This window comes from Perkinsus marinus, assembly GCF_000006405.1.
Source record: "Perkinsus marinus ATCC 50983 genomic scaffold scf_1104296966226, whole genome shotgun sequence".
Taxonomy (NCBI): domain Eukaryota; phylum Perkinsozoa; order Perkinsida; family Perkinsidae; genus Perkinsus; species Perkinsus marinus.
The window spans coordinates 25,614-51,745 of NW_003204003.1; the positions used below are offsets into that span (position 1 = coordinate 25,614).

Here is a 26,132-nt window from a genome sequence, read left to right on the forward strand (position 1 = left end):
CACCAGCGCTCAACAGTTGGCATTTGAACCTCTCTTACTAAAACCTAACCTAGTCATTTTTTGGCCGTGCGCGGTTTATCTTGCGCTGATGCTGCCCGCGCACGCCGAGTTTTTGATCATTTTTGGTAAGCCCACGGCGTAGGTTCGGAACGCCTTTTCACGAGGATTTTTTATCATGCTTCAACATCGACCACTTAGCCTGGTTAGGACGATCCGGTCGGGTCCTCAAAGACTACCTGCCACCTTACGGAGGTGTCTTTCTGCTCTTGCGACGGCCGAGGAGGCATCTGCTTCTGAGCCTATAGAGGGAGAGGAAGCTGAAAAGGCCGAAGCGGTATCCGAGGCGCTGACACCCCCGCACTGTATCTTCCCTCCGTCCCAGGTGATGAGATTCCTGTTCGCCATACCACACCTTCATGAACATCTGTTAGATTGATATGTCGGCGCTGGAAGGCGATCTCTGGACGTTTCTGGGTCCTGAGGGGTATCCTGAGGAGTTCCTCGTAGTGCAGTTTTTGAAAGAGAGATTGGAAACGGTAAGTAATCTCCATAACTCGCCATTCGTTGAGTTCTTCGACCTGCCAGGAAGATGCCATAAAGAGCCTTCAGCCTCATGACTGTGTCGTGGTCTTCCGTATGGTGGAGCGGTTCGTCCATAGTTGGGAGAACAAGAAGGAGCTTGCGCCTGTCCTTGGGTAGGAATGTCCACCCTTTGGGGTTAAGACAATGTGTTGTTACTGATCAGAGCTATCTTGCAGCGGCTGGAGGAGACCAGTGTGCAGGCCTCAAAGAGGCTGATATCAGTGCTATTGAGTACACTGAGAAGTGTTGGGCAGTGGGCCCCTGAGTATTCTGATCTGCGCCAGGCGGCAGAGGGTCTTGGAAGGAAACTGGTAAAGATATTCATCGAAGAGAGACGGGTAGCACCATCACGATGAGCGACTCGCTCGTGATAGGTTGGGGAGGCGAAGTAGGATTCGAATATCTAGAGCAATGCTGTTTTTGAATTGACCAAATAGGATGCGAATCTAAGCCTAGGACTGCTCGTCAATGTGGGAAATATGCACATTGTCAACAACATTGTTATTGATTTTATGTACAGTTATTCTCTTATTCGTGTGTGAAACTTGTAAACCTAGTGCGGAGACTCCTCAGTTCAGGTGAGGAAATCTAACATATATTCCTACGCTGGTCCGTTATAGTCTCAACTGGAATGCCCGATGAACTGAGACTCGCATTGAATGTCGGCCTAGTGATGAAGTGCTTCTCCTCTGTTTCCTCTTCCATATGCTGGCCGGATGGACCTTTCAGGACTTCGCAACTCCATCTCGGTATCTCGGTCGGCTCTGTGCTTACCTGGTAGAGTACCCGGGCTGTACGTCAGCAGCAGTAGTTGAGTTCATCGACGCCACCTCGACTGAACTATTGCGGACAGGAGGGGCGGGGTCCTTGGAGGAGGACGTTAGTGAGAATGTCCGACATGGTGGTCTGACATAGGATGGCCGCCGTTTGTAGGCTCGCTCGTGTGGCTGCTGAGGTGGTGGTCAACGCAGACCCTGACGAGTAAGATGAACGATAGGGAGACTCGGAGGAAGATCAAGGAGGCGGTTCAGCTGGCTAGGAACAACGCTGCTGATATCAGTCATGAAAATGCAGTTTTGGTGAATCGAAGGCATAGAGCTGAGGGGTAGGCGGTCGTCCTTTGGGGCTAGGTACTAGAGGCTTGTGGAGGCCTACCACCGATGACTGGTATGAGCGACCTGGTCTATGTTGCGAAGTTACGCCTCTTGCGAGAGCCATGGCTGAGTCCTGTAGGCCCTGCTATCGGGGCCTTAGGGAGACTTGGTGGGGTGGCCCTTACGGTGGTAGTTGTTCGATTACGTCACCCGCAGGTGCTTGGAATAAGAGTTGTAAGACTATCTACAACGTGTTGTCGTATAGAGCCAGCTTGCCTGGTATGGGCCCTGATGCACTTAGTGCTATGGTTGGCGGTGGCCTTAGTACGACCACCCAGAACTTGGGCCGCAAAGGAGGTAGTATCGTCTCCTCTACGTGGGACGGGTGATTGGTGCTTGGTAGAGCCCGATATTGTGGGGGAGCCTCAGCCTAGGAACTCGGCTTTCCCTTGTAAGGAGTTCATCGTAGCGGCAATCTTGAAGAACGTCTTGTCTGATTTGAAAAGTGGAGGGTTGAAGCTTACTGGTGCCTCGACGGCGTTATGGGCTGTTTGTGTCGGTGGACTGCACTTGCCCTCGCCCCAAGGGGTCAAGCAAACGCTCACTCAGCGGCCTTGGGAGCTCACGGGCCTGGAGGATGGGAAGGAGTGTAATACTAAGAGAAGATGGCAAACTGTATGGTCTGTACTTCAGTGCTACTGCGAAGCTTGGTGGATGTGTCGTTGGTGTGTGGTCGGTGTAGGGGAGGTAAGCCGGCTAATCTGGCGGGCTCCTATGCTGACTCCTTGAGGGTGTGGACGCACTTTGGTAGGAGCCAGTGGTGTTGGCTTTGAGGGGAAGTGCTGTTGTGTGTTCAGCCGAGACGCTACATTACTTAGCGCTGACAGGAAGCCCTATGGTGAGCTTAGTGGACGTTAAGGAGCCTATGGTCCGAGTGCAGAAGAGGAAAGAGATGGACGAGGAATATGTTAGGAATCATAGGAAGGGATTACAGTGGGCGAAGGAAGAGCAAATTCGATGGATGAACGAGAGTCGAGTCGCGATGGATGTTACGAAGTAGCGGAGGAGTGGTATGGACGGTTGGTGTCCTGTAGGCCCTTATGTGTAGGTATATCGAGAATAGAACTCCGGGGGTGTTGCGGCTAACGCTTCCTGATGCTTCTTCGGAACTGGTCGAATTGTTAGAGCTACCAGTGTTCCATTATGGGGAGGGGTACGTATTGGATATCGACTGTCCAGAGATAAGCCCTGTAGGGCGGGCCTTACGGAAGAGGATCGCAGAGTTGATGGAGCCTCCGATGATGTGAGGAGGCCCTGCATGAGGTCGGATAGGGTCTTGGGTTAGGTATCACGTCGTAGATGGTCTGTCTTGGATGGACAGGACGACTACTAAGAGGAAGGAGGTCATCGACCGCTACACGGCAGAAGCTGAACGGCCTCAGGTGAGGTCAGTGGTCTTGGAGTGTGAGGGAGTTGATTGGTAGGTCCTATGTGATACGAGGGGTCTGTGGGTGCGACGACTGCATCGTCGTAAGAAGGACAAGAGGCGGCCAGTGGTACGCTACCTCCGCTCCACGGACTGGCGATAATAATACTAGTAGCATGATGATGATGTGCATCCAATGGGAGTGTTGTTTCCTGTGTGTTTCACGTCGGTATTAGTATGAGTTTGCGTTGTTAGCGCGTCTGCGTCATTTTCGGGCGAGCGCTTTTGTAATTGTCGCCGGTGAAAGAGCGCTCGCCCATACCCGTTTTAACAAAGGTGTTTTAGTGAACTTGCGTCAGGTCTTTAGGCTCCTTAGGGGCATCGACCGACGGCGCCTTCTGGTTTCATTTAAGTGACTTCACTGCTATGATGAGGGTATTGTTAGTGTTGGCAGTGTCCACTACCCCCTAGCCTGGGGACCAGCCTAGGGGCTGCTGTTTCTTGTCCATCAGCACTCAAGTGGTTTATACTCTAGTAGTAGCTCTCTTCCTCTCAGCTTAGTCGTGCAGGCTCTCCCTACTCGTTTATGGCCGCCACCGCTCATAAGTCCCGTAGGTCTACAGCAGCTGAGGGTCCTCCTCCTACAGCGGATGACTCGACGACCACAGGCAGCAAGAGCCTAGCGGCCAACTTGGCTGAAGTAGTACCGTCTCCCTTGGTTTGCCATACGTTGTTCTTGTTAGTCGGAGATATCCTACACGTTGTCGCTGCTCATCATGTCGCTGTGCGAGATCGAGACTGTCAAGCCTGGAGACGTTTTCCACTGGGCCTGCTCTGAGTCTCCATTATGTGGCCGGCAGCATCTTGTGAAACAATACATGCGGCTGATGGTGGTGGACCTTGAGAAGGAGGGTAAGACGAACAGGGATGGTTGAGGAGACTAGTGCTACTTAGGGATGCCAGAAGCGGCGGCGGACTTTGAGTTTTTGGACGAGCTGTATACCAAGTGTTTTAAATTCGGTGGCTGCGTGGACTGTGCGGCTGTTTACACAGTATTGAGGAGTAACGTGTTGTCGGAGATAGAGGCTCTGTAGGGTGGCGGCTGTGGGGTCGTCGTCCATTGTCACCATTGTTAGACCTGACGCCCGTAGCATCCTGGCCGAACACGACAATCGACGAATTAGCGACTGCTTTGCGTCTAAGAGCGAGAGCGCTCGGGCGGCGGCTCTCGCGGAGTGTCTGGTGGACAAGTCATGCAAGCCTTCGAGAGGACTGTTCGACTCACAGCCCATCGTTGAGGCCTTGAGGGCAGCCATGCACCAGAGGGACATGCTGAAGATGGCAGCTAGGATACTCAATCAACCTGGTATGGTGAGGAAGCACATGCACTCCCAGCTGTGGGGCCTGATTAAGAGGAAGGAGGCGCAGTGGGCCACGGAGTTGGTCGAATGCGCGTTGTTCGAGCTCCGTGGGGTGGCGCTGTGTCGGGAGGTATGGTCCCCTTGGGAGAACTGGCTGATCAATGGTACCCCACCGTCGGCGTCAGAGGACGACCCTTTGCAGAGGCTCAAGCTGCAATTGGCTATAACGTGTCTGTTGTCCCCACAAGGGGAGGGATTTGTAGGGGAGAAGGTATGGGCTGATGTTGCTGCTAACCCAATGCATGCAGCTACCCTACTGGCGGTGGTCTGTCAGAAGCCGGACTGCGTCCGTCCCGATGGTCTGCCGATACGCATCCTTTTTTCATCGGGTGCAGAGTCGGGAGCTCTGTGGCCTGTATGGTTCTTCCTAATCCAATTCCCCTACATGCGAGATGAAATGGGAGTGGTATTGCTGTCGATCTTGGAGGAGGATACCCATTCGGGTCAGCGTCTACCACTGCTCACTGTAGTGCATAAGCTGTTAGCTGAGGACAAGCCTAGGGGGGAGGCTATGGCTCGAGGAGTGGCCGATTTTGTGGCCCAGAACAAGGCTGATAAGGTCTCTGTAGAGGCTCTGAAGTGGCTCCTCAACGTATCACCGTCGTGTATACGATATCACTTGGTGGTAGTAAGGCAAGCCTTCCAGGGTCTGGCTCAGGGGATCATCCAGCAGCTTACGCATGTGTCGCCCATGACGCAGTTACAATGGTCGTGGATGTCCTGTATGGCTCACACTCTACGTCGTATGCCTGGCGCTGGGATGATGAGCAGTGGAGGGATGGACTGCTCCCTGCTATTGGCATCAATTCGATCTATGATGGACTCGGGAGGTTTGGAGGGTTTGGACGAGCACGTGTCTAGGCTGCTGGACTCGACTTGTGAGTGTCTCGAAGTCGCTGCTGCTGGTGGATCGCTGCAGGACGAGGCACGGCAGGATCAGCCTTCTCGGGGGGAGGAGACCACAGACACGGGCTCCCCTAGCAGCTCTGATTTGGAACTGGAGGAAGGGGACAACCCTATGGCAGGTTATAAAGGGGAGGTACGAAGGGGTGGCGGCGGTAGTATGATGTTCAAGTCGAGCATGTTGGCATCTAAGGGTGGTATGGGTAGCGCTGCGGTGCGACGAGAGGAGGGCCAGGGCGCCCCTGACACCAGTAAGGCAGTGGAGGCCCCTTTGGATGCTCTGTACAAGCTGGTGTTGAGTCAGCAGCCCTTTGGCCAGGTGCAGGGACAGGAGGATAAGATTGATGGTGTCGGCGCTACGAATGGCGATAAGGTCTTCACCTCCCCTAAGGCGTATAGGGAGGCATTCAAGCGGCCGATGTGGCTGGAGTGTCAGGAGGGTCTGCGTCAATCTCTCACTACCCCTGGGTCGAGCACTATGATACACGTCACAGTACTGAGGTCTGCTAGGAGGGGCAACGAATGGTATGAGCTTGTCATCAAACCGGCTGATTTCGATACGGAGACGGTTACTCAAGGAGATGTACTTCTACTGTGCAGCGCCGACAGCCCTTTCCTGTCCGAGCTCTGTAGGGGTGTACCTGTGAATGAGTGTATGAGCATGGAGGCGGCTAGTCAGAACGGCATTATCATGGGCGTCTGTGAGGGGACTAAGGACGCTCTGAACTATTCGGGGTCGAAGGCTGATAAGGGTAAAGTGGTGCTACGGTGCATGCCAGTGGGGCCGGCCTGCCCTCTCGGCCTTTCACCTCAAGAGAGCATCCAGGGACGGGAGAGTGTTGCTGTTGTTGTCCACAGTATTCTGGCTGTGAGCAGGGAATGGGAGGCCTTGTGGAGTATCGACTCGGCTCGGAAGCTCCTCCCTATCGTATTGAACCCCGCGAAGGCCGCAGCTGCTGAAGCTCAGGAGGGCAGTAGTGAGTACCTCCTTACGCCGTCGACTTCATATGCACTTAACGAGGGTCAGAGCAAGGCATTGGCTTACGCCTGTGACGCTTCTAAACGGGCTGTACTCCTACAGGGTCCTCCGGGCACTGGTAAAACTAGGGTGGTAGTGGCTATACTGCAGGAGCTCCTCAGGAGGCAGACTCGACGGAAGTTCCCGATCCTAGTGAGCGCCCCCTCGAACGCCGCTGTCGATGAAATTGCTGCTAGGCTGTTGAACGCCACTGGCGGGCAGAACTACAAATTTATTAGAATCGGCAACAGCAGCAGGGTGACCCATGAGGCAGTGAAGGGTATATGTTTGGACGCTATGGTGTCCGAGGCCTTCAAGCAACAGGAGACACTTCGAAATGATGACTATGTGAAGTCTCGGGATGAGCGGTATGCTGCTATCAAGGCGCTGGATGTTCAAATACAGGAGGCGGCTGATCAGAAGGCTGTTGTGGATAGCCTGCGAGCGAAGAGGAGGGGACTGGTAGAGGCCCTTCATAAGGCACGGGATGTGTATAAGAATACTATGCGGCAGGGACGTGATGCAATTCAGTCTAGATACCTGAGGGGAGCTGATGTCCTTTTTGGTACACTGAATAGCTACGGTAGTTCTTCAGTGACGAGGAACCTCCCAGTGGGTAGGGCGGAGGTGTGTCTGATCGATGAGGCCGCACAAGCTCATGAGGTGGCGAGTCTAATACCACTCCGGTTCGATCCCCAGCGACTGATTCTCGTGGGTGACCCTCAGCAGCTGCCTGCCACTGTCCTCTCTATGAGGGCCTCGTTGGAGTACAACTTGGAGAGAAGTCTTTTCCAGAAGCTACAGGAGGCGTCTTGGCCGCATCACGTTATGCTGACCACGCAGTATCGTATGCATCCAGCGATAGCAGCGTTCCCGTCCAAGCACTTCTACCATGGAGCCTTGGTACCCTCTAATAGTGTCCTCTCCAGGCCGCCCTTCGCCCCTCACATGCCGGGCCCTATGACCTTCTTTGACCTGCCCGACTCAGAGGAGGTCCGTCGAGGAGTTGGGCGGAGTAACCCTGCCGAGGCACTCTTCATTGGCCGACTACTGCAGGAGCTCATATCAGCTCTTGGGGACAAGGCTAAGACTCTGTTGCCTGACGGTCTGGGAGTCATATCCCCGTATAAGCAGCAAGTGGCTCTACTGAAAAGGAATCTCAGCTACGGGTCGTTGAGTGATGAGTGGCTTGAGGTTGGTACGGTAGACTCTTTCCAAGGCCGGGAGAAGGACGTCATAGTGGTGTCTACGGTGCGTAGTAGTGCTAGCAGTGGCATCGGATTTGTTGCGGACATGCGGCGTTTGAACGTTAGTATTACGCGAGCTAAGAGGGCACTATGGATCGTTGGTGACTCTCAACGGCTGAGTAGTGGTTCCACTGAGTGGAGGGACTTGGTGCAGCACTGCCAGAATACCAATGTTATTCGTGACGCATCAAGGCTTTCTCCTATACACCTACGTACCCTTCTGAGGGAGCCTATCCCTGGGGCTTCTCCAAGCTCTACCGTCATCCATGCAGCCCCACCTAAGAGGCCGCGGCTGAAGCAGTACTACTGAGTAGTATATGAAAGTAATCATAATTGTTATTACTCTTCCAATGTACTATTACTATGTTCGATCATTTAGTGTTTCTCTAAGTGCGTTACCGTCGTTGTGTTGTTAGTGGGGGGGGGGGGGGCAGGCGACTTGGTGGTTACCCCCTCAACGGCATTGGCAGCAGTAAAGGTGCTTTTCCTGCTTGACTGCTGTGATTGGTCGATGCCTCTACTCTCAAGAGGATACGAGTAACCTCCCATCTGGTCATCAGTAACGAGAGTAGGTTTGAGAATGTGCGCCGAGGTTGCAATTGAGCCTTGATGAGCCCGCATGAGGAGGTCTCGACGACCATAATGATTCCACTTCCATCACTAATCGAGAGGAGGTCAGGGGCCGATTTCGATTCCTTACTTTTGGCTACCCAGTAGATAAACTGCTTGCGAGATTCGGCCACCAGTGAAATCATCAGCTTCGCAGTCTCGACGTTCATCAGGAGTTACGTATACAGCAGACTCTGGACTAAGCCCTTGGGTTGATCCCGAAGGGTTGTAGATGGTCATAATCGCTGTTTTCAGATAGCCGTGGAGATGACTGCCCTCCTTCCCACCGCTCAGTGCTCAGCAGCTTGTTGCTTTTCTCTACAGCGCCCACTCGACGTGATGTCGGAGTGTACCAGGTTGATCACTCGGGCGGAGAATGATGTACTCCTTGGATGTCCACCTTCACACTCAGTGCATGCTTCAACCGTTCATCCGCAGAAAGTGATATCCGTATCTGATAGTTGTCGTTGTTGTGTTGACAGGAACTGGTCGGGCGATGAACTCCTTGGAATTGTTGTTCTCTATCTTCGCACTGCGCTGTATGGGAAGTTGATCTCATTGTATTGTGCGGCGGCACGCAGATTTCTCGTTCACCTGAAGCAGTAATTTTTCTGAATCAATCGTCTCTGGATGACCACCATTACAGCGACCGAAGGGGACAGGGAAATGGAGTATCCGACCCCAGTTAGCGTCTCGTCGATGCTGCGTGTAGGTACGTCCTCATCGGCACGCGGTCCGATGCCTCAGAAAAGCGGCCGAGCAGTCTCAGCCTCGGCATCGCTGATGAGAGTCCTTGCCAGTTGGTGGAGCTCAGCTTTGACGGTTTGACGGCGACCTACATAGGCCGGTAACCACGCCAGTCGAGGAGGAGGAGGATGTCGTGTATGGTCTCTCTTCGGCAGGGCATCACATGCGGATGTTGCTGCCGTCCAGGCTGACTGTCCAGTGCCCTTGGGGACCTCAGCCTACTATTTCGAGATGACCATCTTGGACACGGGTACGGTAGGGGCCATCACCATCGGGCTCACCACCAGCGGCTTCCTGCTCAACCGTCAGCCTGGATGGGAGATACAGTAGGTGTCAACCCCATCGCCTCGTGTTTATCATTGTGCACCACAGTTCCTTCGGCTATCGAGGGGATGATGGTCGACGGTACTCGAACAGCACGAGCGGGGACAGTTTCGGCCCGACTTTCGCTAAAGGGGACACCGTGGGCTGCCTTGTTGACTACGCTCTCGGTGTTATTCGATATACCAAGTAAGTTTGATCACCCGTGACATCGCACAGTCTAGAGTCTTGGAGCAGGAACAGCAAGCTCTTGGCTCCTGTGGGTGGTAGGCTACCGCGGTCGTCGCCTCCCATGAGGTTTTATCCAACTGTAAGTCTCCATTCGCCGGCCGCTAAAGTGATGGTCAACTTCGGTGAGCACCTCCTTGTGACTCTACCCCCGAGGATGGCGTTCAGGGAACAAACCGTTCGTTTTTGACTTTCATCGCTTCCAAGCGGAAACTCTGGATAGACAACGGGAAGCTGTAGAATCGTATGCGGACGAGGTCACCAGGCCGCTCACTGAAAAGATCACTCAATGCGATGGCATGGTCCGAGCATTTCTACTGGCACGAGGTTATCACAGGACACTTGAAAAGTACACCACGAGCTGTCCACAGTATTCGCGCCAGCCCTTCCAGGTTTGATAAAGAAATCGAGACTCCACAGAACCGCTCCCCACGAGTTGACGGTTCGAGCCAGAGCGCCAAATCGCCGTCGCGGGAACGCAGTCCAACGGTCATGCTAATGGTACGTTGCAGTGAGTGCTCCTGTTGCTGAGCAAGTGATACCTACTGTAGGCTCTATGACCAACTTGAAACAGTTTGCATGGTCCCGGGATCGCGAAAGCGAAATGGCCAGGCATGTGGAGGACCGATCAAGTAGGGTTTAGGTCCAGTCGAAGGGCGACGAACACCATCCATTCTTGTATAGGAATTAAAGAAGCCATCGTCCAGGGCGACATCTCCTCTGCGCTTATTATGATAGAAAAAAGGGCGCCGGAATATCCCACTGTAAATCTCCCTCGTCTTCATTTCGACCAGAGGCTCATTCTTCAGCACAACCCGCCTCTCTTTGGTTACGTTCTACTATTGACACAGTGCTTCATAGAATTGATCAGAAGGGAAGAGCTCAGCGCTTCGGAGGTGTGGTACGTTTGAGAGTCGCGAGTTCCACGTTTCCCCCATAGACGGTGGCGTGGATGCATAAAAATCTTGCGCCCATTCGGAAGCGTATTTTGTCTTGCAACAGTCCGGATTCAACCAGGAGCCTCGAAGCTCTCCGTGAGGTTTCATCGTTGCTTGCATACAAACACATGAACGAGGTGAGCAATCGCTCAGAACCTGTGGCAGTTGCCCTTCTGATCCTTAGAGTCCGCTCCGTGATCTGCTCCATCCATCGAGGAGGAAGTTGGTGGCCGACCTTGTGAATGATGACCTTGTGTGCATCATGAGTTCGACCACCGGGATGGCGTCTACGAGATTCGCGGGCTGGTCTCCCATTCACGTCGCCCTCCGGCAACTCATTGCTACTAAAGAGGTCGGTTCCTCCATTCTTTGTAACACAGTACTTCATGTTAAGGTTCTGCACACTCACCACATGGGTGGTAGTGGGCCTCTGCCCGACTCGCGTCTACTCTGTCACGGCATACACAAGACGACTAAATGGGTTGAAATTGGCAATTGGAAGGTCAAAAACGATTGATGTCCGTCCAAGTTGTAACTTTTCTGTGCTCAAGGGTTTTATTGTGTTACGGTGGCTAAGTCTAAGTACGCCGTGCCGTTGGCATTGGACATTGAACTCAGACACACAGCGGCTGAACGGGAAAATAAGGTGAACCTCTTCCTCTCCTGCGAAATCGAATTTCCTCACGGAACAAATTATTCACTCCAGCTGATTCATCACCTTGAGGAAGGAATAATTCTGTATAGACACTTGTGGAATACCAAAGAGATGATATTTCTGATAGAAATTTTCTATCAGAATTATTTACCGCCAGCAGAGTTTTCCATCAGGATTGTCCACATGCTCTACCTCGGGTACTCATCCCCAACTGCAAGAGCTTTCCTTCACTATCTCAATCAACTGGTTGAACACAAATCTGTGAATGTGAAGAGACGCACTTACAACTGAGATCCTATTGTTATTAATAATGATAAAAACTTTCAACAAATCGACCGTGTCACTGCAAGTCACATCTTGGACTTACCGAACTGCCTCTCAGTCGATTCAGACCCTTGACTGGCAGTGGAGGTAGATCCACCAGTAGCCAGGCCGACCATAGCGTCCATGAAGTCAGCACCACTCCACCTCTGATGCGTCAGCAGCTCCACCTTGTTGGCACGCTCGGCCCTCTGCACATCTCTAACATAGGCGAGCATGTTCTCCTTGGCATAGTTCTTGGCGAAGACGTCGCTATGCAACCCGGACAGATGAAAGCCCGCCAATGTGATAAACTGCCACACATAGCCCAGCTTCCCGATATCCTTCTGGAATGAAGCTATCTGGGAGTCCGTCATACCAGCAGCATCCCAGTTGAAACTTGGAGACAAGTTATAGCCGAGAAGAATCTTATCACCATGCACCTTTTTGACAGCGGTTGCAAAATCGAAACATTGAGAGTAGACGGGCTTCTTGGACTCCATCCAGAGAACATCGCAGTAGGGCGCGAATGCTATACCACGGCTAATGCACATACGAGTGCCGCATTTGATGCGATAATACCCCTCCCTAGTACGAGGGAGATCCCAGCACCAGAAGGGAACCGTACCGAGCAACCTCTTAGCCTCAGCACGCATCTCATCGATGCCCATGAACATACTCTTCTCCTCCCATTCGGTCACAGACTTGCCCATGGCCTTCAACTTGCTCGAGACGAGATCAGGAAAGGTGGTCAGCTGGGCGTTCATAACCCAATCGGTCTCAAGCTTGCTAATCTCCTCGGCAGATGCTCCACGATGGACAGCCGCGTCGACCTTTCCCTGTAGAGATTCCTTCACGTTCGGGTTAGAGGCACCAACAATAAAGCTGTGATCTCTAGAGTCGATGTTAGTGTCCAACAGCGTAGCAGCTTCAGCATCGGTACGAGCAACTATAATAGTCTCAACACCGAGAACGTCGGTCATCAACCGAGCGGCCACGAGACGGTCAATGTGTTCTCTAGTAGAGACGAGCACTTTGCCGCCCATATGACCGCACTTCTTGGTGCCAGGCTTCTGGTCCTCGAGATGGACACCAGCTGCACCACGCTCCACCATCATCTTCATAAGCTTCATCACTGCAGTCAAACCACCGTGACCAGTATCACCATCAGCAATGATGGGGGCGAAGTGATCAACAGCCGGAGTAGCCTGGCGTTCGGCCTCAGTCATACCAAACCTCTCCTGATGCTGCTTCTGGTCGTGGAACACTTGAGCACGGAAAAGTTGGTCAACTTTGTTCGGGACGGTGTTATAGGGATAGTCGGCAAAGTCAGGGCCTGGCTCGTTAGAAGTGGAGGCCGTTGAGGAGCTTTGCCAGCCTGAGACATAGATGGTCTTGAGGTACTTGGCCATCTGAGTCACTTGAACAGGATCCAGGGCGCCGAAGGTAGGAAGGAAACCACCAGTCCGTTGAGCTTCCTTGAAGGACGTCCACAGCTTCTTGCTCATAGCATCAGCAGGGTACTTGGTGCGGCCGGCCTTCTGACCACGAAGACGAGCAACATCCTCCGCCGAGTACAAGCGGCGCTTGCCGGTCCAACGTTCGGATTGCCACCACTGCTTGATCTCAGCCACGTCAGAGGCGAACTCAGCAGACTCGACTGATGTAGGGATACGAGACATGATTCCGGAAGGGTTAAAAGTCCCTGAGTTAGGTGAAGAAGTGACAACGAATCACACGCAGTACACACGGCAGAATCTTGCGCTCGCCCTGATCGATAGCCCACTTCGGCACGCGAACACGTGTCTCAACTGGGATTTGAACCTCGGACCTTAGTTTATACAGGCGAGAGGTAGGGCAACGCCGCGTAGTAGCAGCAATCGTGCGGCGCACCGATTATTCAACCAGTGAAGTTAGGCAAGATCTCAATTTGCAAGATGTCTCTTGTGGTGCAGCACTATGCATTGTGACTGGTACGACGCGCATTCACACATACACACGTTGTGGTTGCATGGCGTTGGGTCGAACGCCGCCAATGAAGAGAGGCAGTTTGCATATCTCACGGACATTCCTATCGAGAATTATAAAGCGCAGCGTTGAACTTCCGAGCTCATAAAGGTCACTTGATATGTAACTCAACGCAGGGGAAGAGACAGAAAAGCATGTTAGACATGGAAGGGTACACTGACTAGGACCCTGCCTGGATTAGCCGGCAGTGCTCACGATGTATGCGCCAGTGCGCGACCTAAACAATCACAACGGTGTGGCGGTCAAGGCCCATGCTGTACCTGGCATTGTCGAGAGCAGTAGAACTCCCGTTTGCAACGCGTGCAACGCTGGTCTGCATCCTTACCGCACTCGGGACACTTGGGTGTCTGAGCTCCTCAATGACTCCAACGACAGCACCAGTCCGTTACCTGTAGTTCACCGCCGCTTTCCTCCATGGCCAAACGCCACTCGTCAGGTATCGACACCATTTTGGAGAGCTTCTTCAACCCTCCGGGACCTTCCTTCTTGTCAGCAGCTTCCAAGTCGGATAGTTGATTCTCCGCAGCCTCCTTCCATCTAAAGCGGAGCTAATCAAAGGGCAGTAGCTTTTGCGACTCACTTTCCTCGATACTTCGATTTAAGTCCTTCGATAATCTCGGCCACAAGCTCGACACTGAAGGCACTAGCGGCCCCCGAGGACATCGACAGACCCCCAAAGGGATTGCTACTATCACCAACCCCAGCGACCATGCGCCCTGTGCTTCATATGACCAACGACGTCTACGAGCCCTCGAGGAGTGTTCAAACGCACCCGATATGGCGAGCTCCTCCAGAGCCCTCAACAGCACAGACAGCACCGGCAACTGCTCGAAGACTGTCTCGTTGAGATACTTGCGCAGCCTACATTGAAAGACATAGGGACATGCCCCGTAACGATGGGAGTAACCTCAGCAGATTGTCCACGCGACACTGCGAGTCTAGGGAGTACTGTTGCCGGCAGACCGGGTCCATAAGGAGCTGGTAGATAGCCAGCCACACTTGACCCTAAGAGTAGCCATGACTCACGAAGGGACAGGAGCAACCCACCTGGGCCTTGGGCATTTTCACTGACCCAGTCGCATCCCCACTCATGGGCTTCCAGTTGTTGTCCTCGAACTTCTCCACCCGCCCATCAGAGGTCTTCCTTATCCACGGGGCTGCCTGTGCCACTACGCTCCATATGGTCGAGCCAAGGTATAAATGGTACCTCTAGTATAGGGACCAAGGTCATGAGGATATCATGCGTCTCTAGAAGCCTGGTAGTAAGCGTTAAGGGACAGTGAGCACGGTGCTCGCATAGGAAGCGGATGATTGACAGAGTGCACATGCATACCTGAAACAACAGGGCAGTGTGGGGAAATATGCACATGGTCAACAACGGGAAGGAAGCTACACGTGTCGGTGACAACATGAAAATTCTGAGGAAATTTTGTGAAATTCTGGTTGGTTTTCTTGTACTCTTCCACCCAAATTCGTATTTAAGCTCCTAAATTGGTGAGGAAACTGCCGAAATCACTCAGGTAAAGCAAGCATATATTTCAACACTGTAACAGAGGCGCGCTTTCACCGCTCTAGCACCGACCTGGAACTCTATCTCATCGTATTGGGTATCCAAAACCTCCTGGTCGGTCTGGGCGATAAGGCGTTGACGGCGATCTTCCGAGCTCTCTTCGGCCAACTGCACAGACCTACGCGAGCCGTCACGAACATCCGACCGCGAGTCCCACTGTTTGATCCGCTTCGCATGGAGCTCAAGGAGTCCTGCTAGCTTCGAAGAACAGTAGTCCACCTGGTCACAATGAGCAACCAACCTCTGAGGTCCGTGACGATTACAAGGTCCACAGTAGCATCTCCAGCAGCCTCGACTCCATCTTGATGGAATAGGAAGACCTGACTGTGATGGTGACAGGACCAGAGCTTCTCACTGCTGACCTCGAGTAGATTGATGACTGTAGCCTCGTGATACAACGGAACGTAATTACGCAATGATGACAGCTTGGCTAGCCTTGACGATATCAGAGGATACGCTTGAGTCTTCCACGTCCATATCAGAATAAGCTCACCTAGGTAATGACCAGGCCTGTCTTTCAATCTTTGAGCATACCGATAAGATCTTTGATGCGATCTTCCCGCACAAATGAATCTTTGATGAACTCATCAGTGCCGTCTACTGCTTGAGCATGAGCCTCCTTATTGAGCCTCTCTAACACCGCATGATTCTCCAACCACTCACTGCTTCCTATGCTCTCCAAGGCCCACGATGACGGGCCTGAGAACGATGCCTTGAATTCCACATGATGCAACAGCTCGAGTACCAAGGCGGAGATGAGTTATCAAGTGTTCCGCTTCGCATTGTGACAGAGGAAATTGACTTTCATCGATCAGGGCCGATTCACAGGCGAAGTCACCAACTTCAGTGATCATTAGCAAGACAGAAGCAAGATGGATTCCCTACAAAGAGCTCAGTAAAGACTACCATTGCCCATACATAGCAGTACTATAGCCGGTGATTGAGCAAAGGATATTCCCCCATAATCCTTCCTTATCCTCGACTACGATCACCCAATCGAGCAAGGATAGGTCCCGACTTCCTTTGCTATGAAAAGCCGCATCAAACGTTCACAACTGATCTCATACTTTGACCCTATGGCCGATCACCTCTGTCGTCGTTCTTGGCAATGACTCAGAACGCAAAAGAGTTGAGTAGCTCAATGGAAGTATTTGTGACAAGAAACCCAGACCGATACCAGTATAGTCACACGACATCCTCGGCGGGCCAAGTTGGCCCTACGACTAGTCCCAGTCTGGCAGAAAGACACTTCAAAGCTCATTGGGTTCTTGAAGTGCATAATTTATTACAGAAAAAGGGAGCACTCAAAGGTAGAGCGCTTCAGGAGACAAGTAACAGTTATCAGAAGGACTTGTCCAAGACGACAAGTCGCAACCTAATAACCTCAGATTAGCAAGTCAAAAGATGCACACCTGATTCGAACGGATAACTACCGTAGTAAGGCGACAACCAGGTGGCAAAAGAACAACAAGGAGCTCCACATTTCCTCATCGGAATAGTGTATATCATCAACACTAAGCTGTGATGTTAGCGGGCTCATTTTGGGGCTCATTCTCTGAAGCATGGGACGCTTCCTCATCGATAAAGCTTTTCTCGGGGAGTTGCTTCTCCTCGTACTTAATTTGACGCCGTCTCTGCCATCCGAGCCACCCAATGATTAGAGCTGCTATGAAGAAGATGATAGCAATAGCAATAAGACCACCCATAAGACCATCGAACATACCCGGAGCTGCTTGCATCACTTTGACAGTATCAAGCTGGAAGGGGAACGCCTCTTGGTGCTTGTTGAGCCAGAAGGCTGGTATGAGGCAGTCTTGAGTCATTTCGCCGGTCTTACCGTTGGCCGTAGGAGGGAACCTCACATTCATTTGCAGCTTTTGTTGTCCATTCACAAAGGCACCAGAGATAGGCTCAGTCCACACGTTGATGCGGAAGTCACGGTCGCCTTCACAATCAGGATCACCACTGCAAGAGAGGATGTCCACACGGTCACCAGGGTAGTAGTTCTGGGATCTCGAGGAGGATCCATTGACGATGTCGAAGTGAGGGAGAGAGGCATACACCGGGACCATAATAGAAGCTGGGTCAGGCGAGGCGAAGTAACCGAGGTTAAAGCTGAGATAAGGCGAATCACAGTCAATACCCTGGGCATCATCAGGGTTGGCACCATCGCAATTTTCGTTGCGAAAGTCAATGTCAGCGAGTGTCCATTTGTCAACCTTGGCACCATCCCAATCGGCGTCAGTCTCGATGTTCTTCAGCGTTGCCGCTGAGAAGATTTGCCCCACGAACAACCTGGCCGAGGCGTCCTTCTTATGATACTCCTCCGTCCCCTTGCCGTTCAGCGTACCAGGGAAGAACTTAGCGTCCCAACCATCAGCGTAGTTAGGGGTGCACACATCGTCAGCTGTACACGTACCATCCTTCTTGAAGGAGTCCTGAGCCATACAGTCACGGTCGAAGGCACAATTCTGAGTCTGGCCATTATACATCTTGTAGTAGTTGAGGCCCTTCCAACCAGGTATCTTACTACTACGATATTGCTCAGTAGGAGCACCATCAACGACAGGTTTGGCAACGCCCATCGACACTTCCTGACCGCTGAACTTATCCTTGAAAGCCTCATTATTCCACCCCAGAAGCTGAGCCACTGTCATTCGTATGAACCTTGGATAGTACTCGTAGTCTGCATCATAGACAGCGCTGCTTGGGTCAGCGTAAGGGAAGAGAGTGTACCGCATAGCGTCATAGTTAGATAGCCCATACGAGCCGGCATAGTTTAATTGGGAATGCCACGCCTCGATCTCAGATGGTTTCAGAGTCATCTCCAACATCTTCATTGCGACAACAGCACCGGTAGTATCCGTGAAATTAGTCTTCATCATGAAGTTGAATATTTTATTTCTTGAAGTTTCCGAGAAGGTCCCGAGGATCTTCTTCTCGAGGTCCACATCGGCCTGGCTATCAGGGTTAAACTTACAGCTATGATCAGCGTCCTGTTTTGCAACACAACCAAAGGCATATGCGAAGTAGTCGATCGCCATACTAGCCGGTGGGAGCATACTAGAAACGTCAATACCCTTGGCCAGAGGAGCTAGCTTGGCACCTACAGCCTGCATATTTATCTCACCATCATCCAGCATACGGGTCAGGCCAGCATCAAAATACTGAGACTCAATCGCAGCCTCTATACTGCCGAACTTAGTTGTAATAAGATTAGATATCACAGCTGGGGCCAATTTCATCATACCCATAACCGTGTTAGCCAACTGTTGGTAGGTACCACAAGTGCCAAGCATCTGTAGCATGTCCATAGTGTTCACAGTTTGGCCCATCTCAGTGACGGTACTCAGAAGAGCGAGGTTGGGGACGACCACCTTCTCCTGCAAAAGATTGGTCTCATCCTTATCGGCAAAGACGAAAGTGTTGGTCTCATTCCAGTGGGCAATACCCTCCTTATTCCACTTACCGACATCAACCGAGGCCTCGATACGCTCTTGAGTCTGAGCAGCGTGAATAGGGCGTAGCTCCTGCACAATGGGCTTGGCCCCATCCTTGAGGACCTCGGCAGGGTTAGTAACGTTGAAGGCATAGAAGTCATAGGGCATCCCCTTGAGGCACATGTCCGGCTTCGAACAGCCGTCTTTGGAAGCATCACACCAACCAGATGAGGCCGCAGTTGCAGCATTAGATGGTGTTTTCGACGATAAACACTCATCTCTGGCCTCAGTCGAGTTCATGAGCCAGGCCTGATAGGCCAGTCCAGGGCAAGTAGCATCACCCACGAACATATTAGAGCAGTCAGTTGTCTGATAGGTATTATCTATAAAGCGCATACCATCAACACCGCTGGTGTACTGACCCTCATAGGTGGTCTTGACCAAGATAGCAAAGACGATGGCGACAATGCAGATGGCAGCGGACACAGCAGTGAGGATCCAGTAGATCCAAGGGTTGCACTTTATAGGACAGTGCCCATTGCAGTTATACCAACGTGGCTTCATATTGGGAATACTCCCACTAGCACTAGAGGAACTGACAAGATAACACTGCAGTTTCACTGAGTAACACCCACAGATTTGAGGAACATAATCTCACCGCAACGTTACCCAATACCACGACAGTGTAGCTACGACGGCCTAGTCCTCGAGATCTACACAGACCGGCATTTTGCAAATGCGAGCCCCGGGATCGAACCCGCGACCATATAGAACATCCTGTAATAGCTGACACAATCGATGACTAACTCCACTGGACTATGTCCCGGTTTATCACGAATGGCTAGAGAGAAAGTAGCAGTATAGACACGCAGACATCAAGATCGGGTAAAATCACATCGAGTTCTCTACGGCGGGTGGAGTAAACGTGAACGTTAACCTTTTTTATAATACCACTTGTACGTTGTAGTAACTGGAGAGTAGGGTGAACAACAGTCAATAAGAGGATGACAAAGCCCGGTACTGAGCCACTATGGACGCGGGCCATACCACGAGAAGGAGGACCAATCCCACCAGTTCCAGAAGAGAATTTTATTTTCTGTTACGCCATTGTGATCGATTTCATGCCTACCGAAGCCATTTCATCCCTCTCGAACCTGGTGGGATGTTCATAAGGTCAGTGACATTGGCGTTTGGGAGATGCTCAGTCAGACGTATCTGGAGGATAGAACTGGATTTGGGAGTAGCTGTATTACATGGGTTAACAGTTATTCTACTTTCCTCCTCCTTCCTTCCTCCCAACGTATAATGAGCTCTGCCGAGGATTCCAATGAAGCCGCTATTGAGCAATGGAAGATCCGGAGGTTGATCAAGAGTTTGGAGGCAGCCCGGGGGAACGGTACTATTACTACTACTACTACTACCACTATTACTACTACTATTACTACTGCTACTGATACTACTACTACTACTACTACTACTACTACTATTATTATTATCGCTATCACTATCACTCGAACACTAGCTGTTGGACAGGTACTTCGATGATCTCATTGATCATCCCTCCCAAAACGCAGGTTGCTCAAATGGCAAAGATGCTGGCAGAAGAGTATTACCATTTTCCTCGGCAGCCTCGTAATGTCCAACAGGTACGGTACCGCGTCCAACATCAAGTCCCGGGTTAACAGATTGTCTGTTCTTTCGGCGATTACATCCACTCAACAGCGACTCAAATTGTAAGTTGCCATCATCACCACGTAGTAGCCACCACGATAGGCCTCTCCTAGGTACAATAGGACGCCTCCTAAAGGTTTGGTTCTCTACTGCGGTACTGTCCTCACTGATGATGGCAAGGAGAAGCAAGTTACCATCGATTTCGAGCCTTTCAAGCCGATCAACACCAAGCTGTAGGTTGCCCTCGATTGGCCCCTGATGCTTAGATACCACGCCTCAGGTATTTGTGTGATAATAAGTTCCATACAGAAGATCTGAACCAACTGTTGGAGTCTGATGACAAGTTTGGATTCCTCATTATGGATGGTAATGGAAGTCTCTATGGTACAGTACAGGTAATAGGGATGGACACCAATGGGGTTGAAAAGTACTGCATGCAGGGATCGAACCGGGAGGTACTTTACAAGTTCTCGGTGGACCTTCCTAAGAAGCATGGAAGAGGTGGTCAGTCCTCCATGCGTTTCGCTCGACTAAGGCTCGAGAAGCGACATAACTATCTTACCAAGGTAATCTATATATTTCCCTCCTACCCATAGTGTAGCTCCTCCTTCCCATAGGTTGCTGAGCTGTTAACTCAACACTTCATCACCAACGATAGACCCAACATTGCCGGCCTGGTACGCCAGTTGAAGGCTTGGTCCGAATGAGTGCGTGTCGCAGGTCTTGGCAGGATCTGCCGAGTTCAAGAACGACTTGGCCAATTCGCAGTTTTTCGACCCCCGTTTGGCCGCCATCCTCATTAAAGTGGTGGATGTGAGGTAATATTCCCATGAGGGTGGTATGATGTCGTCATTGTGAACGCTTGCCCAACAGCTATGGTGGAGAGAACGGCTTCAACCAAGCGATTGAGCTCGCCTCTGACACCTTGAAGAACGTCAAATTCATCCAGGAGAAGAAGCTCATCACCAAGTACGGCGGCAGACCACGCGAAAATGCCGAAATTGGTACCGACTTAGGTACTTCGAGGAGGTTGCTCAGGACACGGGAAAGGTCTGTTTTGGTATTGATGACACTCTCAAGGTGGGAGGGGCGCATTGTCGGGATGCCTTTGTGAATACGTCTTTGATGACAGTGCTTGGACATGGGCGCTGTTGAGACCCTCATCGTATTCGAGAACCTCGCCATCAATCGTTATCATATTCGAAACCCCCATACCGACACTGAAGATGTCCTCTACCTCACACCTGAACAGTAAGTCACTTCGTCTGGCACTAGAAGTATGTGAGCCGCTTCCAGGGAAGTACAAGAGAGTTATTTCCGCGATTCCGATACTGGGGTGGAGCTCATTGTCATCGAGAAGATGCCCATCACTGAGTGGTTGGTCAACAACTACAAGAACTTCGGAGTAATGCCATACCACACTTCTGTCCAATCATGGACCTTGGTTAGGCCAAATTGGAGTTTGTGACCGACAAGAGTGAGGAGGGCGCACAGTTCGTCCGGGGATTCGGGGGCATTGGTGGTCTCTTGCGGTGAGTGATGGTCCCACTGGAATTTAGAAGATGTTGATTTTGATTGGGATCAGTTACTCTGTTCAACTGGAAGACCTCGAAGAGTGGGAGGGTGACTCTGATGATGACTTCATGTAAATAGTGTCGTAATCAGCGTCACCATTTGCGGTATAACGAGCTGTTGATGACTGGTCCATTGGCGTTGTTGCAGTCAGCGACCTCTCCCTGGTGAGGATGACGATGAAGCCTAAGTACTGTGTATTACTTGTCTTGGTTGTAAATTTGTGGGAGAGAATATTGATGGCTTCTAGTACTAACACGAGTTTGTTCTTGTGTGATTAAGGGGAGTAGGCCACCGCCACAATGGGTGATATGTAACCATTAACCTTCAGTCAGTATGCAGCAAGGGTTCTTTCGAGGTGAGAGTCTTCTTTCGATACAGTGATGTCGTTACTTGTTGAACTAGAACATCGTCCAAGAAGGAATCTTGCTCTCTTGCATTTCCTCAACGCCATTAAAATGCGGTCGTTGTTGACAGTAGTTCGAGGACGTTGTTGTTGTTGACGATGATCATTATTATTATTGTCATCACTATCATCCATAGCTGGCTATTTTCTGTCCCATGGAGCCACAACAACAGCAACAACAGTCTTCTCTCGAGGGTAGTTACCCTAGAGGGGAAAAACGGTCTGCGGGTGGTGATGGCACTTATTGGGGAGAAACTAAAGAAGGGCGGCAGGGCGATGAGTCCTCCTCCCGACCGGCTAAGATGAGTAACTGGGATACTGCACCTTCTGGCAATACCAATACCACAACTGGAGGAGATGATGATGGCAAGTACGAACAGGGAAGGGAAAAGCTCTGACTATTGTGAAACGCTATAGGCCTTGATTCCCTTCTGAGTAGCGCGAATGATACCATAAGGACTATAATAAACTTTCTCATCAATACTACTACATCCTTCAGATTCCATAAGGATGTCCCTTTACCTCATTGGGCGGCTGGTAAGGTTATAGGAAAGCAGGGTGATACCATAAAACGGATACAACGTCAAACTCATTGTGAAATCAAGGTGCTTAACAACAACCCCACTCTTATTCTCTCTCTATCATCTCTCCTTCTTAGTCTGATAACGGTGAACGCGACACTGAGGGAAACAGGAGCCTCCACCTCGTCGGCGATACACAGGCAACTCTCAATGTAATAACGCTCGAACATCATCTCATCTCTATTGTTACGTACATGGGCAGGCGTGTGCAGCAGCCATTGAAGAGATCATATTCACGTGCCGCAAGCCTATCGTTGGTCCAGGGGACTCGAAAAAGGAAGTAGTCATATCGAATGACATAGCAGCTAAGGTCCTCAACTCCTTCTCTCGCCTTTGAAAATGAGGCTGAAATCAGGTCATTGGTTACAGAGGATGCGTGATTGACGAGATCAAACGACGGTCACATACTCGTATCGAGGTGGTCCCTACAGAGGATGGTGGACCTGGGGAGGAGAGGACAGTCGTGCTAGTTGGGCCTGAGGAAAACTGCGAGGAAGGGGTAGGGTGTTGTTGATATACCGGAGGTATCTGGTTCGAATCTAGGAAGTGTCGTTTTTATAGGCACGTATAGTACGCGAAATCGTGAGCGGTGAGCTCGACGTGTCACCGATCATTGATGACTTCAAACGGGAACATCAACTGGATGAATATGATCCTTCTGGAGGGAAGGGTGGCAAGGGCTACCACGGCAAGGGTGGCAAGGGCTCCGACTGGCGTGGTGGCAGTAAAGGCGGTTGGGGACATGACAGTGCTCGCTACACTAGTGGTGACTGGTCTGGCAGTGGTAAAGGGGGTTGGGGTAAGGGTGGTGACTATGGGGGAAAGGGTGGCTTCGGTAAGGGAGGAGATGATCCCTCGAACTACTACGGTGGTGGGGGTAAAGGGTATGCACCTAATCCCGCGCCCTATGGCGGCAAGGGCGGTGCTTACCGGAGTGATCCTTATGGAACCTCACGTTATGGTGGTAAGGGCTATGAGTATGGCAGTAAGGGAGGCTCATCAGACTCGTATGGAGGTAGTGCGGGTCGATTTGAGAGGGCAGCCCCCAGTGGTGGTGACTACTACGGTAAAGGCAGTTATGGTGGTGGTAAAGGGGGTAGTGCTCCTGGCTATGCTTACAGTAAAGGCGGCAAAGGAGGATTCGCTACCAGTGGTGAAGGAGGGTATGGGGGTAGTTGGGGTGGCAAGGGTAAAGGTAAAGGAGGAGGCTGGTCTACTGGTGGTGGAGGAGGAGGAGGTTGGGACTCTAGTCCTGAGGACTCCCCCATCCCTCACAGTGGCGGCGGCGGTCCTTCACCGTACAGTAGCAGACCGTGGGGTGGCGACCCCTCCTCCTCTTGGGGAGGTAAAGGGAGGAAAGGCGGGTACGGTTACTGAACGGCAACGTATTGGTGATTGAACGAATGTCGTAGACGTCTTAAAGCGAACAAACCCCGAATTGGTGTTGCTCTTGTTACACCTTATTTTCCTTCTCGTGGAGTCTGGTTGAGTTAGGAGGGGTAAGCTGAACTGAGAGGACATGGTCATAGCAGTTCGGGATCTCCCGATTCTCTACTGCTGCCCTTTGGACCACGTACTGGCCGCATCGAAATGACCTCGTCATATAATCAGTCCCCACAGCAACGGCAGATGATGTCTATGGCGGCAACAATGACGTCCGTAGGAGAGGCCAGTAACGATGCCCCTCATCCTAGGGGTGGTTGGGCCAGTAGCAATGCCGAGTTCACAAGGGAGATGAAGATTCCTCAGAGGGCAGTTGGTAAAGCAATTGGTCGAGGAGGGGAGACTATAAAGAGATTAAAGGAGGAGTTCAGCACGTTTGTCCAAGTACAGCTCCTATTGGGGTATGCTTTGGTGCCACCCCGTGGCTCTTTAGGTTGATCAGACTACTTCCGAGCAGGGTTTCAGCACTTTCAAGCTCAGTACCGCTACCGCTGAATCGGTTGAAGTAAGGAGGCTCTCACCCGAATTGCCTTTGTTGTTCACTCCACTTCACAGGCCGCAGTTGCCCATTTAAAGGGAGTCGTCCTATCCTGTGAACCGTGTGAGTGTATATACGTAGATGATGTTGAGGGTGCAGTTGAAGTACCTGCTGATAAGGTTGGGACCGTCATCGGGCCACAGGGGTGAGTAGTAGGACCCTCAGCTCCTCCCTGTCATTGTCGTGTCTGCAGCTGCGTATTGGATGAAATTCGCCGTCGTAGCGGTTGTAGGGTGCAACTCCAACCAGTCGACGTAGAAGATGGAACAAGTCCCCGTTCGGCGAAGATTGTTGGCACGGCTGATGCGGTACTATCGTCTATGGTCGTCGGCATCCTTCATCGTCGGCTCCTCATCCATCAGGTTCGTGTTTGTGCAGACCTCCTCAATGACGTTATTAACGGTACTTTCGACGTTGGCTCGGTGATCAATCGCCAGAAGGCCCATAACCAACGTTTTAAGGCTGGTGCTCTGGGCGGTGGTAAAGGCAAAGGGAAAGGAAAAGGTGGTGGTGGTGGCTATTGGAACCCTAATAGCTCACCGCGGGCTGCTGCCGCCGCGGCGGCATCTGGTAGAGGTGGTGGCTTGAGTGGTGGTAACATGGGCCAGCAGAGTCTCAACTATACTACAAGTATGGGCTTTGTCCCTCCTCAAGTTATGTATACATCTCAACAGATGTATGCAGCTGATCAAGGTATGATATCACCACACATGTCAGCGGCTAACCCTGGTGGGCCCATTCCTCCTTATCTCATGTATGCCGCCTATCAGCAACAACAACAGCAACACTCTCCCACTGGCGGTCCAGGTTTATCGGCTACTGAAATTGCCATGCAGATGCAGCAACAACAGCAGCAGCCAAGATCGGCATCACAGCCAGCTACTGGTCCTGGCAACAATCAATACATCCAACAACAGCAGCCGTTGAATATGCCTGTGTCGCCCCAGGGTATTATAACACCTCAGCAAGTCATGGCTGTTCACCAGATGCTACGTCGTGAATATGAGCAGCAGCAACAGCAACAACAACAGAATCGAGCGACCCCCGAGGCGGCTGATACGTCAACTCCCGCTGTGGACCCTAATAGTAGTGGGGGAGGAGGCCAGGAAGAGCCGTTATAAAGACCCCTACAGTGAAGATTACGGTTATCAGCATCGGCAGTATGTCTGGTGGTGATCTACAGGGTCTTATTTGTATCATTTGGTCGTTGTAGTAGTAGTGGTAGCGGCCCTTGGCGGACTATGTACGAGGTTCGGAGTTCAAGTTTACTCATTAATCATAGCGATGTTGTCATAAGCTGTGAAAGCAGCCCAATTAGCAGCAATCTTAAGAGTGAGCTAATCCGTTATAGTCATTGAAGCTTGGAGTCGAGTGTTTGTATATTCATGTTGCGT

The 26,132-nt window shown here is 51.5% G+C and overlaps 7 protein-coding genes across 7 annotated transcripts; 4 read left to right on the top strand and 3 right to left on the bottom strand.

Annotated features, from left to right (window-relative positions):
• Window positions 1-168: 168 nt before the first annotated feature.
• On the top strand, window positions 169-9,561 carry Pmar_PMAR007624 (splicing endonuclease positive effector sen1, putative; the record flags this gene model as incomplete). The annotated part of the gene is made up of 21 exons (XM_002769167.1): window positions 169-382; window positions 432-536; window positions 586-695; window positions 746-920; window positions 1,312-1,465; window positions 1,516-1,661; window positions 1,713-1,845; window positions 1,893-2,033; window positions 2,080-2,325; window positions 2,370-2,483; window positions 2,534-2,732; window positions 2,785-2,979; window positions 3,022-3,118; window positions 3,161-3,232; window positions 3,659-3,802; window positions 3,846-4,014; window positions 4,057-4,192; window positions 4,239-7,991; window positions 9,013-9,147; window positions 9,203-9,373; window positions 9,420-9,561. Exons 1-21 carry the CDS (start codon window positions 176-178, stop codon window positions 9,559-9,561), a joined length of 6,744 nt encoding a protein of 2,247 aa, XP_002769213.1. The 5' UTR covers window positions 169-175.
• A 104-nt stretch (window positions 9,562-9,665) lies between these two features.
• Pmar_PMAR007625 (hypothetical protein) lies at window positions 9,666-9,959 on the top strand (the record flags this gene model as incomplete). The annotated part of the gene is made up of 2 exons (XM_002769168.1): window positions 9,666-9,721; window positions 9,765-9,959. Coding segments are annotated over 2 exons (251 nt in total), but the record flags the coding sequence as incomplete, so codon positions are not given.
• A 1,498-nt stretch (window positions 9,960-11,457) lies between these two features.
• Window positions 11,458-13,171, bottom strand: Pmar_PMAR007626 (Isocitrate lyase, putative; the record flags this gene model as incomplete). The annotated part of the gene is made up of 1 exon (XM_002769169.1): window positions 11,458-13,171. One exon carries the CDS (start codon window positions 13,169-13,171, stop codon window positions 11,540-11,542), a length of 1,632 nt encoding a protein of 543 aa, XP_002769215.1. The 3' UTR covers window positions 11,458-11,539.
• A 506-nt stretch (window positions 13,172-13,677) lies between these two features.
• Window positions 13,678-15,941, bottom strand: Pmar_PMAR007627 (MYND finger protein, putative; the record flags this gene model as incomplete). Its single annotated transcript, XM_002769170.1, has 14 exons — window positions 13,678-13,734; window positions 13,778-13,864; window positions 13,907-14,054; window positions 14,098-14,233; window positions 14,290-14,378; window positions 14,425-14,522; window positions 14,565-14,678; window positions 14,725-14,850; window positions 15,100-15,205; window positions 15,245-15,306; window positions 15,351-15,407; window positions 15,450-15,580; window positions 15,622-15,786; window positions 15,890-15,941. The coding sequence occupies 14 exons, from the start codon at window positions 15,939-15,941 to the stop codon at window positions 13,678-13,680; spliced, it is 1,428 nt and encodes a 475-aa protein (XP_002769216.1).
• Window positions 15,942-16,267: 326 nt separating this feature from the next.
• On the bottom strand, window positions 16,268-19,091 carry Pmar_PMAR007628 (hypothetical protein; the record flags this gene model as incomplete). The annotated part of the gene is made up of 1 exon (XM_002769171.1): window positions 16,268-19,091. One exon carries the CDS (start codon window positions 19,089-19,091, stop codon window positions 16,602-16,604), a length of 2,490 nt encoding a protein of 829 aa, XP_002769217.1. The 3' UTR covers window positions 16,268-16,601.
• A 741-nt stretch (window positions 19,092-19,832) lies between these two features.
• On the top strand, window positions 19,833-21,981 carry Pmar_PMAR007629 (eukaryotic peptide chain release factor, putative; the record flags this gene model as incomplete). Its single annotated transcript, XM_002769172.1, has 14 exons — window positions 19,833-19,923; window positions 20,061-20,133; window positions 20,174-20,260; window positions 20,312-20,431; window positions 20,479-20,593; window positions 20,639-20,764; window positions 20,816-20,875; window positions 20,919-21,016; window positions 21,072-21,167; window positions 21,215-21,278; window positions 21,331-21,449; window positions 21,495-21,603; window positions 21,648-21,730; window positions 21,784-21,981. The coding sequence occupies 14 exons, from the start codon at window positions 19,833-19,835 to the stop codon at window positions 21,845-21,847; spliced, it is 1,305 nt and encodes a 434-aa protein (XP_002769218.1). The 3' UTR covers window positions 21,848-21,981.
• Window positions 21,982-22,331: 350 nt separating this feature from the next.
• Window positions 22,332-26,027, top strand: Pmar_PMAR007630 (hypothetical protein; the record flags this gene model as incomplete). The annotated part of the gene is made up of 11 exons (XM_002769173.1): window positions 22,332-22,546; window positions 22,676-22,781; window positions 22,835-22,909; window positions 22,960-23,037; window positions 23,113-23,256; window positions 23,319-23,994; window positions 24,421-24,584; window positions 24,634-24,705; window positions 24,756-24,883; window positions 24,932-25,046; window positions 25,101-26,027. 11 exons carry the CDS (start codon window positions 22,332-22,334, stop codon window positions 25,857-25,859), a joined length of 2,532 nt encoding a protein of 843 aa, XP_002769219.1. The 3' UTR covers window positions 25,860-26,027.
• Window positions 26,028-26,132: the final 105 nt, after the last annotated feature.